This window comes from Anser cygnoides, chromosome 26 (assembly GCF_040182565.1).
Source record: "Anser cygnoides isolate HZ-2024a breed goose chromosome 26, Taihu_goose_T2T_genome, whole genome shotgun sequence".
In the NCBI taxonomy this organism is placed as follows: domain Eukaryota; kingdom Metazoa; phylum Chordata; class Aves; order Anseriformes; family Anatidae; genus Anser; species Anser cygnoides.
This window is the reverse complement of record NC_089898.1, coordinates 4,727,406-4,739,280: the sequence shown is the minus strand read 5'-3', so window position 1 is coordinate 4,739,280 and position 11,875 is coordinate 4,727,406. Positions and strand designations below refer to the sequence as shown.

Here is an 11,875-nt window from a genome sequence, read left to right as displayed (position 1 = left end):
TTTTTTTTTTTTTTTCCCCTCCCTGCGTGGCACAGGCTGAACAGTGCTCAGCAAGCCCAGTGGCAAACCGTGGCCATCTCCTGCCCCAGTGACTCATGCCCAGGTGACATCTGGCAGGTGACAGGGCACTGCTCCTGCCTTGCCCTCCTCCTTCAGCCCACGCTGGCACTGAGTCGAAGGAGCACTCGGGGCTCACCGCCAGCCTGAGCTCCCCGCTGGGGCCGTGGGGGGGGTTTAGATGCCACTAATGTGCCCGAGGGGACGCCCCAGCATGGCGCAGGCAAGGCAAAGCCGGGCTCTCATCATCGTCAACACCGATTTCTGCAGCAGTACCGGCGATGAGGCGCTCGGGGCCCGGAGAGGAGCCAAGAGGGAAGCGGAGAAGCTTTCGAAGGCACTCTCAGAGCTCAACTACAAGGTGAAGCTGATGCACAACAGCACGGCCAGAGAGATGGAAGACCTTTACCAGCAAGGTACGCGCCCCTGCGGCACCGTCGCGCTCCCCAAAGCCCAGCCAGCTCCTGCTTCCCACCTCTGCCTCTGCCCAGCTTGGTCGGAGCACCCTGTGACAGCCGAGTCGCTGCTCAGCGGCAGCTGGGGACTCACCCCACAGCCAGACCCAGGCCCTTTAGGGTCGCCCCACCACGGGGGCTCAGATTTGGATAGGCAGGGGAGTCCCCAGCACACTGGGAGCTGCCCAAAGACCCCAAATCGTGGCCATGGATGGCAGAGCTTAGGTTCGGCTGTGCCCCCACAGAGTGCAGCCGCGAGCACGGGGATTTCTTCGTGAGCATCATCTCCAGCCACGGGGAGGAGGGCGCCGTATTCGGCTCTGACTGCAAACCTCTTAAGCTGACCCGGATCTTCCGGATTTTGTCACCGCAGAATTGCCCGGTGCTTGCCGAAAGACCTAAAGTCTTCTTTATCCAGGTAACGCAGCTGCTGGTGATAATTTGATCCCTTTTTGCTAAGGTTCTGCAGTTAGACTAGCACAAACACAAGCTGTCAGCCTGTATTTGGTTTAACTGTGGACTTTGCTACCCCTGTGCAAGCTCGGTCTCTTCTTCACCCCCCCCACAACCCACCGCCCCTCTGTTTTTCATGCTGATTTTGGGGTCTCCTTGCTCACAGCACTATCCCCCCCCCCAGACACCACCAGGGTGTGGATAAATCAGCAAGAGTTGCCTTCAAATTCCATCACCGTGCCCCCCTCCTGCGGTGGGGCTGGGAGAAGCGCAGGAGGGGCCTGGTGGTGCGGAGGAAAATCCCCACGCCTGGTCCCCTGGGGACTGGGAGCGCGCCCTGGCAGGACAGCACTGGGAGCTGGAAGTGATCGGCTCAGGGAGGATTAGGCTAGCTCCCTGAGGAAACAAACAGTCTAGCAACCTGCAACCTTGACTGATACCAGCTCTGCCGCTCAGATATGCAGATACACAGAAATCTTCAGCTGAAAGCGAGTGTAAATTACTCACGGTGCTCGCTTCCTTCTGGTCAAAGGGCTCAGCACCGTGCAGGGCATGGTGACGACCAAGGACGTCTCCAACAGCCAAGCCAGAAAAACCGGGGACCGGTGCGGGCCCACGCTGACACCTCGCCCCGAGGGCTGTCCTCCCTTTGGGCTAACACCCCAGGGCCGTGCTGGTCCCCTTGGCATCACCGCGACTCCCGGTGGCCTTCACCCACCTCTCGTTCAGTGCAGCTCCTTTGTGGGCAGCCAAAGCGAGGATTTACCGCTGGGGCTTTGTAGCACAAGGGGATGCGATGGGTCCTCAGGGCGGGCTCGGCGGTGCTGGTCCTCCTCCAGCCTTCCCCAAACCCCATCCCTGGAAGAAAGCAACAAAGCACCGCATGGAATCAGCAGCCACACACAAAACGTTGCACTCAGGAGGAGTCTGCTGGCGCTTTCCGAGCAGACTCGGGGGTCTCTGGGTGTATTCCTGGAGCCCCAAAGGGAACCAGGCTCACATAGGGAGGAGAGGAGGCAGCACGGCTCATGGGGAAGGGAGGCTCAGCAAAGCTGAGCTCGGGCCTGGATGGATGGGGAGGGAAGAGCCTGGAGAGGAGCCACGTGGGGCCTGGGGAGCGGGATGGGGTGCAGAGCTCTCCTGGGGGTGCTGCAGGTCCACGGGGGGGCCCTGAAGACCCCAGGAGCTCTCTGGGAGCAGAGCAGGGGAAGCCAACAGCCGTGGTTCTGCCCACAGGCCTGCCGGGGGGGCACGCTGGACCAGGGGGTGTTTTTGGAGACTGACGGCGGGCAGCCGGAGCCATGCAGCTTCTCAGAGTACCTCCGCATCCCTCCCAACACCGCCGTCATGTTCGCCTGCAGCCCGGGTAAGGAAAAGCCTCGTGAGCTAAAACCTGGAGGAGACACGGCCGGGTCCAACACGTCTCTCCTTCCTCTGCAGGCTACGGGGCCTTCCTGAACCCCTCGGGATCCAGTTTCCTGCAGGCGCTGCTCAGGGCGCTGGACGGGGAGGAGCGGAGCCTGGCCCTCAGCCGCCTGGCCACCCGGCTCAACGGGGACGTGGCCCTTCGCTTCCAGGCCCGGGGCACATATGAGGGCTGCAAGCAGATGCCCTGCTTCGTCACCAACCTGCCGCGGGAGGTCTTCCCCTTCTCGGCCATGTCTGGGAGCCCCTGGCTCCTTCCCAGCCTGGCTGAGCAGGGAGGGCCGGAGGAGGAGGAAGAGCGGCAGCCTGGCTGCAAGAAGTCCCTGGCTACGTAGTTGGGGGGCGGGGAAGGGGAAGTTGTGGGAAAACCAGCAGAAAACCCCTCTGAGAAGGTGACCTGGGGTGTGCCAGAACCGCCTGGGGGAGTAGCACCAGGAAGATCTGGGCCAGATCCTTCCCATGTTGGAGGGAGCAGGGTCTGAGAGCAGGGCTGCCCGAAAGAAGCCCGTGACGGCAGCCCTGAGCCCCGGCATGGCTCCAGCAGGGCTCTTGGACCTGCTCAGCCCCCAGCTGTCTCCCACGGAAGAGCTCCAGCATTGTACACTCTATCTTATCTCAGTGAACCTGCACGGGCCATGGGACGTGGGCTTTTTTCCTGGAAAAGGAAAAGCTGATGTTTACCTGCCCTACCCACAATGAAAATACTGCTGCTGCGGTGTAAAGATCACCTCAGGCTCGAGCTGTTTGTTCATAAGGCTGCTTCTCGCTCAAGGCTTTAAAAAATGAGGGTGCTCAGTGGGACTTGCAGGCTGGGGGGTTAGCTCGGGATGGGGGCCGGGGTGCGGATTTGGGAGCTTTGCTCAAGGCAGGGCTCAGTTCACGACCGAGAACTGGCTCTTTGCAAGCCTCCTCTTCCACGGGTTGCACACAGGGTGGGCTGGGACACCCCATGGGATGCGTGCAGGGGGCTGGGTGGGCTGGGACACCCCATGGGACCGAGGTGCTTGCTTGACCTGCTCCTGCTGCAGGTTCCTGGGTGTCTGAGGCACTGCAGCAGGCAGGGGATGCCCCCACCCTCGCCCCAGGGCTGAGCAGATTTGTGCTCCCACGTTAACTCCTTAACTCCGCCGCCTCCACCCTGAGGGCCTCTCGCAGAAAACCTGCCTGTATCGGTATTTCTCAGCTTAGCCCCGCATAACTGGGCTTCGGTAAACAGAGCCCTGCCCAGCTCGCAGATAATTTGTGTTTCACTAAGCATTTTGCCCTCCCCTGGACTTTGAGACCTCCATGGGCGTGCGGTGTCACTGCCCCGACACAACCCCACGCTCAGCATTCACCTGGAGCCTGGGTCGCCACATCGCAGGACCTGCTAGGGTGCTGCTTCCCTCTACCTGTAGGAAGAAAACAGTTTTGAGGCCCTTATGGCACCCCCAAATCAGGCTGGAACTGAGCAAGGGGGTTGAGGAGTTGTTGGAGGAGCACAACCCTGATTTCTTTGGGAAATCACCCTGAAGACATGCAGCAGAACAGCACTCATCTCCTCGCAGGAAGGTGTGGAAGGGCACTCCGCCTGACAGCCCACCATGCGACCAAACAGAATTTTCATTTTAATTCCCTGCTTTCACCCTTTCTTTTAATTCTCTCAGCAATGGGGTCAACTAGGGGGAAAAAAAGGCAAAATAAAAGCAGCCCTCCCTGTTCCTCCAGCCCCTCCCTTGCACACACCGCGGGGTCAGCCAAGCCGGAGGCGAGCGTAGCAGGGCAGATTTTCTCCTTTCAGAGAAAAAGTGGAGGAAAGGGGAAAGTTTCTTCCATGTGGAAGCAGCTGCAGGTGCTACCCCGAGGTGCCCTCAGCAGCGGCAGCTCAGGCCCGTGGCAGCTTCTTCTCCCCGTTCCAGGCTGGTCACCAGCAGCACCCCACACAGCCTGGCCCTGATTCCCTGGGCTCCCTCTTTCCCAGTCCATCCCAGTCCATCCCAGTTTCAGCTGCTGCGCTGGGTCCTGCTCAGGGAGCCTCCCTGTGGGAGAAGGAGGGAATGCAGCAGGACAAATCTCAAAGCATCGCTACTGCAGCCTCAGCTCCTCGCTAACCCCACAGCCTGCAGCCTGAAGAGGGAACCAAGTCAGCAGGCAGGGAAGCGCCTGCTGATCGCGAAGCCGACCGTGAAACCGTCTGGAAACTTCTCACACAGGCTGGCAGCTGAAGGCTGTCTCAGCTCTTTCCGGCTGCAGGGTGCTTGGTGACACGCCGTCTGAGTTTACCTGTGCGAATCGAGGCTCCCCCACAAAGCTTAGAACATAAATCACAGCTCGAAGACTTTGTGGGTTTTCTAAAGCTTTTTTTTTTTTTTTTTTTTTTTTTGCAAAAGGAGGAACTAACCTGCACCGTCGCTGCCAGGTTTCAAAGACCAGGCAAATAGCGCACGCAGAAAAAAAAACAGAGGTGAAAACAGCGTATTTTTTAAATCATTTATTGACTTTATCACACAGAAAAAAGTACAAAGAAATATAAAAATTCTGATCCTTCAAAGCAAGGTGCGTTGCACTGCAGCAGAAAACAAACCATTTGCTGATTCAAACTGGCAAGGCAGCTGGCCTAACAGGAACGTTTGGCAAAAATTACGTACCGACAGATACCATCCATTCAAAAACGTCTTGTGTCCAAAGGGAAAAGGTTCCACGCACCTTGACCAGTTCGAAACGCATTGCATAAATTCAAATCCCATTAAAAAAACAAAACAAAACAAAACAGAAATCAACAGAAGTCATTCCCAGAGGTTTCACGCCGTTGGGGTACGGAGGCTGCTCCCAGGAACAGAGGGCACCTGGGAGCTGCTGGGCAGGAGGAGGCTGAGCTGCGAGTCCCCCGCTGCCGCGCGAGCTCTGCCGGCCGAGGCTCCTGCCCTCGGTGCTGGCTCGGCCTCTCGGCGCCTTCCCGCTTTGCCGGAGCCACCAAGCAAGGCGACAGCTCCGGCAGAGACGTGAGGTTCGATCTCGGCAACCTGGTAAAAAGCTCGTGCTGCTCTGCCCGGCACAACCTGACAGTGGAACAGCGACTGAGACGCCTGAGGTACAGCGGCCCTGCTATCAGAAGCTTCAGCTTGCTACCAACAGCCCAGCGCTCTCAACGGGGGTGGGATTTCCACCAGAACTCGGAGTGACGGAGGACTGAAAGACATCTGAAAAAGCTCGTGGGATATAAAAGCAAGCAGGTTGTAGAAACGCCTTTGTAAACTATTCTTCAATGCTTTTTTAAAAAAAAAGAAACAGGACAAAGCAGGAGCACAGCACAAACTCTAAAACTTCAGGAAGGAGCAGCCCAGACGCATGCGCTATTTCACATCTTGGCAGACGGTTTCCCCCCGCTGGCACTAGACAGAAGCCCCCGCCTCCCACCCCGCATCCTGTCCGTACACCGGCCGCCCGACAGCGCGCCTGACTTCGCAGCCGGCATCTCTCAAACAGCAACGCCTTGTTGCGCGAGCTCCCACTCCTCCCAGACAGCGCATGTCCCTCCAGGGTTATGTTCCCAGACTTGTTTTCCTTTCTCTTCCCCCCACCTCACGCTCCCGCTCACCAAAATAGCTTCTGCAAGTACTTTTAGCATCAGAAGTTTGCTACGAAAACCTTGGGAGCTATTTAAAGTCAAGAGGGACTTTCTCCCGCTCTCCCTTTGTGCTGGCTGACAGCTAGGGAAAAAAGGAAAAAAAAAAAAAAAAAAGATTTTTCTCTTAAGTGGGTCAAGCTGTGCACAGAGCCCCCCCTCTCCCCTCTTACAAGAGGAATGAGCCACAAGAAAAACAGAACAGAGCTGCAGCTTTCATCTCCACGCAAGGAAACCGGGCCCCTGTCAACGTGACTATCTGTAGCGACCGCAGGCAGATCCCCGTTTGTCCACAGCCTCGGGAGGCTGCAGGAGGGCAGGCCTGGCGCCGCGAGGCGCTCCTGCGGCCAGCGGAAGGGAAATCGGCCCCCGAGCTCAGCGGCTCGCACGGGGACAGGATTCTTCCTGTGCAGTCAGTCGGCAAGGGGATGACTCACGTACGGTCGGCAAGAGCTTCGGGCGTGGAAGCTTACCCGTGTGAAGAACTCCACATGCGTCATGCCTTTCTTTTTTCTGCCCACATCAGGGGGAAAAAAAAAAGCACAAAATAACAAGCTGGCAGGCACTTCGCGCGCCCTCCCAAAATGCCCTGTCTCAAACAAACATCTTTGGAGTAGAACTACAAAAATAAGAACAGCGTCACAGCTCTAACTCAGCGATCAACGTGTTTTGCAGCCTGAAATACAGCCGGTACGTCCCGGGCCCTGGTTTAAGTGCTCCACAGTGATACCGAGGCAACCAGCTCGGCGCCGAGCAGCTGCCCGTGTGTGTGCATTCAGCGACACAAAACTCCTCAAAGCAGGGGCTGGCAGAGGCGCGTGAGCAGCCACGATGCCTCCCACGGGCAGGGCACCTGGCTCGGGAGATGCCTCCACGCAGGAGCCACGTGGAGGCAGCGCGCCCCGCCGTGGGCCGCGACGGCTTCGGAGGTGGTGCTGTGAGCCACGAGGTGCCCAGCACGCCGCGATGCGCCCACCTATGTGCAGTCCCAGGACCGACAGCTTCCTCACCCCTCAGCGGTCTCGGAGCAGCGCTTCTCAGCGGGAACCGACCCACGGACTCGGGCACAGCGAGCCCCACGATCGATGTGGAGGCTGGCTCAGCGCCGCAGAGAAGAGCGCTGAACGCTCACGGGCCTCGGCGCTGCGTTTCTGAGGAAGGGGGCTGAAGGGCTGCGAGTTTCGCCCATCCCAAACGCTGCCGGATTACCGCACACCTCGCGCTACCACACGGCGACATCCTACAGCAGGGAGGAAATCAAGTCTCTCGAGTCCGCCACAACTCGACCGCAGCGATTTGGCACAGGGCTCCGTAAGCCTGAGCGGCCCCTTCACAGCCTCCAACCGAACGCCACCGTCAGGGCGAGCACCTGAGCCGCGGGGACTGCGAGGGAACGAGCCGCGCGGAGTGCAACCTCCACGAGGCAGGCAGAGGAAGTTTAAGCTACAGGAAAAGGGCCAGGGACAAGCTCCAGCACCTCCCAAGAAGCGCGTTACAGAGAAACCTCGATGTCAGACCGACATTTTCTTCATCACAGGGAGAAAGAAAGCAGGAAAATCAAATCAGGGTCCGTGGCGGATGATTTCCAAGCTAGTGCAATCAGCCTCGCTCCGAACCTTAGCATCCAAATAGAAAGGACAGAGGAAGAGATCTCTGTGCTGGTTCCGAAGGCAGCTCTAGGACTCAGAGGAGACAACCAGATGGCTCATTTCGCAGGCAGACTTTTTTCAAGAGCAGACGTCAGTACAGTAGATGGCCGATTCCACTTCAGTCGGACACAGGAGTTCTGCCAGGTGCCGGGAGCTGGCTTTTCGCGCGCCACAGACAAGAGCCTGGACGCCCGGGCAGAAAAGCAGCTCACCTTCAGGCAGCTGGGGCAGGAGAAATGCGTTTTAAGGAAGTGAGAGGTTTAACGTTACCAAGGTGCAGGTGCAGAACTAGAAGCATTTCTCCTTCCTGTTCTCTGAAGTCCGAAGACGACAGCAAAGCTATGATTCAGAGTGCTACAGCAGGGCAGTCGGTGGGGTCCCAGGATTCCAGCGCCGGGCATCCTTGTTCCATTCGACACCTGAGGAGGAATCTAGATCTGGAAAGGCAAAACGAGAGGTTTAAGCAATTACCCTGAGAAAGCACCAGGCCTTCAGAGGGCCGAACCTCGCTGAGGAACTTTCAAACAAAAGCCGAGCCCTTTCCAACTGCCCGGCCACCTGACCGCACCCCGGGGGCAAGTCAGGAAATTCCTGGCAGGGCAAACAACTTCCCCAAACCCTGGGGAGGGGAAATGGGGAGGTTTGAGCCGGCAGATCAGGCAGGCCTTACCTTTTGATCCAGCCTCTGGTAATCACCAGATTTGGGCCGTCGACCGCCTTTCGATCTTTTCCCTTCCAGAGCAAAAGCGATGATCTTTGGAGAGAGAGAGAGAGGCAGGGCCAACGCGGGCAGGTCAGTAACAACCAAATACCTTCTTCTCACTTCAAACAGAGCCAAACTTCCGCTGAGCTAAGGACAAGCTCCACTTACCTCCGTCTAAAGCCCGCGTTTCATTTGAAAAAGCACTCGAAACAAACAAGTGTCATAATTTAAAAGCAGCTAAGACTGAAAGCAGGCAACGAGGAGCTTTGCCTAACAGGCAGAGAACAGTAAGAAGCTGTTCTCTTTTCCCCACCTCAAAAATAGCTCTGCAGGAGGGAAAAAGCAGCAGAGGACAACAGCTCTGTCCTCTGAGCTGCGTCCCTCCGTGCGCTGCTATTTAAAGACGAGTCTTTTGCAACCTGCTACAGAAAACTCCTCGTCTGTGAGAGACACGGGGTAACTTCACACGTCGTTTCCTTTCCTCCTCTCCCAGCTCCATTTCTCGGAGCTGAAAATAACTGCCGGAGCTGAGGCCACCCAATTTCCATGGAGACCCACCTTCCTCGTCACAACTCCCCTCTGTTCATCCCAAAAACCCGTCACAACACCCAAATTCATCCCAAAAACCCGTCACAACACCCCTCTGTTCACCCCAGAGCTGCTGAGACCAGGGCTCAGATCGACATTAACCCTCAGCGACATTAACGCTCAGCGAACGGGAGGCTTTGGCAGGAAACCAAAGACAAAAACCAGAGCAGCAGAGGGGAAAGGGCTGCAGCCGAGCACGTCCCAGACAGTCTGGCAGGAAGCTCCCAGCCCACAAGGCGCGGTCCGGGCGAGGAGCAGAGGCACTCACCTTGCGCTTGTTGTGGTAGGCGACGTACAGGGCAGCAACAACGATGGCCGTGGTCACCAGATAGGCAAAGAAGTGGCTGTTCTCCGACTGCTCCCTGGGAGCGGCGGGGATGCTCTTCTCTCTCCCCTTACTAACCGAGGAGCCCCCGTTGCCGTTCCCACCCCCACCCTCTTCCTCTTGGAGCTCCCCGCTGTCTGGAGAGCCTTCGTTGTCACGAAGGGGTACGGACGACTGCGACGATGGGTTTTTCTCTCTCTGTGAGCCCGTCTGAGCGCCCTGGCTGCTGCCTTGCTTGTTGGTGTCGCTGCTTTCCTGCCTGTCGGTGTGCTGCTGGCTTCCATTTTCCTTCACGTTGCTCTCTTCCTGGTGGTTGCCAGTTTGCTGCCTGCTGCTGTCTTGCTCATTTTTGCTGTTTTCCTGCCTGTTGTTGTCTTGCTGCTGGTCCTTGTTTTCCTGCCTGTTGTTGCCTTGCTGTTGGTCACCATTTTCCTGCCTGTTGTCGCCTTGCTGTTGGTCACCATTTTCCTGCCTGTTGTCGTGCTGCTGGTCCTTGTTTTCCAGCCTGTTGTCGCCTTGCTGTTGGTCCTTGTTTTCCAGCCTGTTGTCGTGCTGCTGGTCCTTGTTTTCCTGCCTGTTGTTGCCTTGCTGCTGGTCGTTGTTTTCCAGCCTGTTGTTGTCTTGCTGCTGGTCGTTGTTTTCCAGCCTGTTGTTGCGCTCGTGGTCCTTGTTTTCTTGCGTCTTGCTGTCTTGCTCGTGGTCCTTGTTTTCCTGCTTCTTGTCTTGCTGCTGGTCCTCGTCTTGCTGCCTGTTGTTGTTGTCCTGCTGCTGGGCATCGTTTTGCTGCTTGTTTCTGTCTTCCTGGCGGTCATCATTTTGCTGCCCGTCACTGTTCTCCTGCCTGTTGTTGCCTTGCTGCTGGCCGCCATTTCCCTGGCTGCTGCTGTCTTGCTGCTGGTTGCTGTTCACCCCCCCGTTGTCTTGCTGCTGGCCACCGTTTCGCTTCGTGTTGTTGTCTTGCTGCTGGTCGTCACTTCCCTGCCTGTTGTTGCCTTGCTGCTGGGTGCTGTCTACCTGCTTGTGCTTGTCCTGCTCAGTGTTGTTTTCTTCCCCGTTGCTGCCACGACCGTCGTTGCCGCCACCCTGCTGGGTTTTCTTCTGTGTCTCGGTGTCACTGACGCCATTTGGCTCGTTTTTGCCTTCTTTATCTTTGCCGTTCTGACTGCTGCTGTTGACATCATTCTGGTGTTGCCCACCAGTGCTGCTGCCATGCTGCCGGCGATCTTCGTCACTGGTGTTGTCGTTGCCCTGGTGCTGGGTGCTGCCGCTCTGCGGCTCCCCGTTGTTGCCTCCGTCACTCAGGGGATTGCTCTGGTTCCCGTTACCCGTGTTCTGCTCCCGTTTTACCTTTCTGCTGTGGGCTGCCAACGACTCCGAGCTCTCCCCCCACGCTCGGTTCCCGCCGGGCAGGCCGTGGCTCCCGCCGGGCCGGCTTTCCGGCCGCTCGGGGGCACCGGGCAGCGATCCCTCAGCGATCCCGGGGGTGCTGCGGGCCTCGGGGAGCTCCGCGCCCTGCCCCGCACCTGCAACGAGCACACAGACCGCCGTCACCGCCCGCAGCCAACGCTAAAAGCTCCCGTGCGGCAGCCCCGGCCCGGGGGACGGAACGGGGCGGCCCAAAGGGCCCAAACCGGGGCGGGCGGCCCCGAAGCCCCATACGCAGCCCCCCGGGGGGCGAAAAGCCGAGAGTCTGCACGTACCCCAGCGGGAGTCTGCACGTACCCCAGCGGGACCCAGCCCCCCCCCCGGCTCCCCCTCGCGGTCCCAGGGCCCCCGCTCACCCCCGGTCCCGGTCCCGGCGCCGAGCAGCAGCAGCAGCAGCAGCAGCCGCAGCGCCATGGCAGCCCCGCTCCGACCACCCGGCCCGCTTCCGCTTCCGGCCAGGCGCCGCCGCTTCCGGGAGAAGATCTCGCGAGAAGGGGGCAGGGCGAGAGGGAGCGGCCAAGAGCCGCGTGCGGGGCGGGGCGGGGCTTGGCGAGAAGAGGGGCGGGGCTAACGGCAGGGGCGGGGCTACTGGGCGTGGGCGGGGCTTGTTGGTGGGGAGAGCGGTGGGCGTGGCTTTGTGGCGCGGGGGCGTGGCCTAGCCGGAGTGGGCGGGGCTTATCGCCCTGCGGGCCTCAGCACGGCGCGCTCCAGCCCGGGCCGGAAGCGGCGTTTTGGGGCCAAAGCGGCCGGTTTTGGGGCCGCCCCCGGGCCCCGTGTGGCTCCCAGGAACTGGCGGGTCACGTCCCGCTGCGCCTCCCTTCTCCGTTTCCGTATTTCCCCTGGGGTGTGCTCGCCGCGCCCCCCGTTGCACCCTCCAGGCAGGCGCTCCGCGTTTCCGAGGATATTGCCCCAAACCGGGGACGGTTCCAGGGCCGAGCCCCTCGCTGCCGTCACCCCCTCAGTGCCGTGGTCCTGCCGCTGCCATCACTCGCTGCCTTCCAGCCCCGCGTCACCTCAGCCGTCCAGAGGTGCTCTGGGGTTGTCTCCTGCCAGGCACTGATGTCTGGGGGCTTTTTGGGGGGGATTCCGGTAAAACAAAGAGTTCCAAACGTTCCTGGGTCTCGTGTTCCTCGCTGCCACCCGGCGAGCTCGGCTCTGTCCCTCGGCGAGGGGAATTGGGCAGGGGTCGCA

General features: G+C 59.2%; 2 protein-coding genes across 2 annotated transcripts; one reads left to right on the top strand and one right to left on the bottom strand.

Moving 5' to 3' along the window:
• Positions 1 to 238: 238 nt before the first annotated feature.
• On the top strand, positions 239 to 2,725 carry LOC106048888 (caspase-7-like). The gene is made up of 4 exons (XM_013200997.3): positions 239 to 473; positions 758 to 930; positions 2,202 to 2,331; positions 2,406 to 2,725. Exons 1-4 carry the CDS (start codon positions 239 to 241, stop codon positions 2,723 to 2,725), a joined length of 858 nt encoding a protein of 285 aa, XP_013056451.3.
• Positions 2,726 to 4,845: 2,120 nt separating this feature from the next.
• On the bottom strand, positions 4,846 to 11,192 carry TGOLN2 (trans-golgi network protein 2). Its single transcript, XM_048054171.2, has 4 exons — positions 11,041 to 11,192; positions 9,203 to 10,782; positions 8,314 to 8,397; positions 4,846 to 8,080 (listed from the first exon to the last, which is right to left on the bottom strand). The coding sequence occupies exons 1-4, from the start codon at positions 11,096 to 11,098 to the stop codon at positions 8,075 to 8,077; spliced, it is 1,728 nt and encodes a 575-aa protein (XP_047910128.2). The 5' UTR covers positions 11,099 to 11,192; the 3' UTR covers positions 4,846 to 8,074.
• Positions 11,193 to 11,875: the final 683 nt, after the last annotated feature.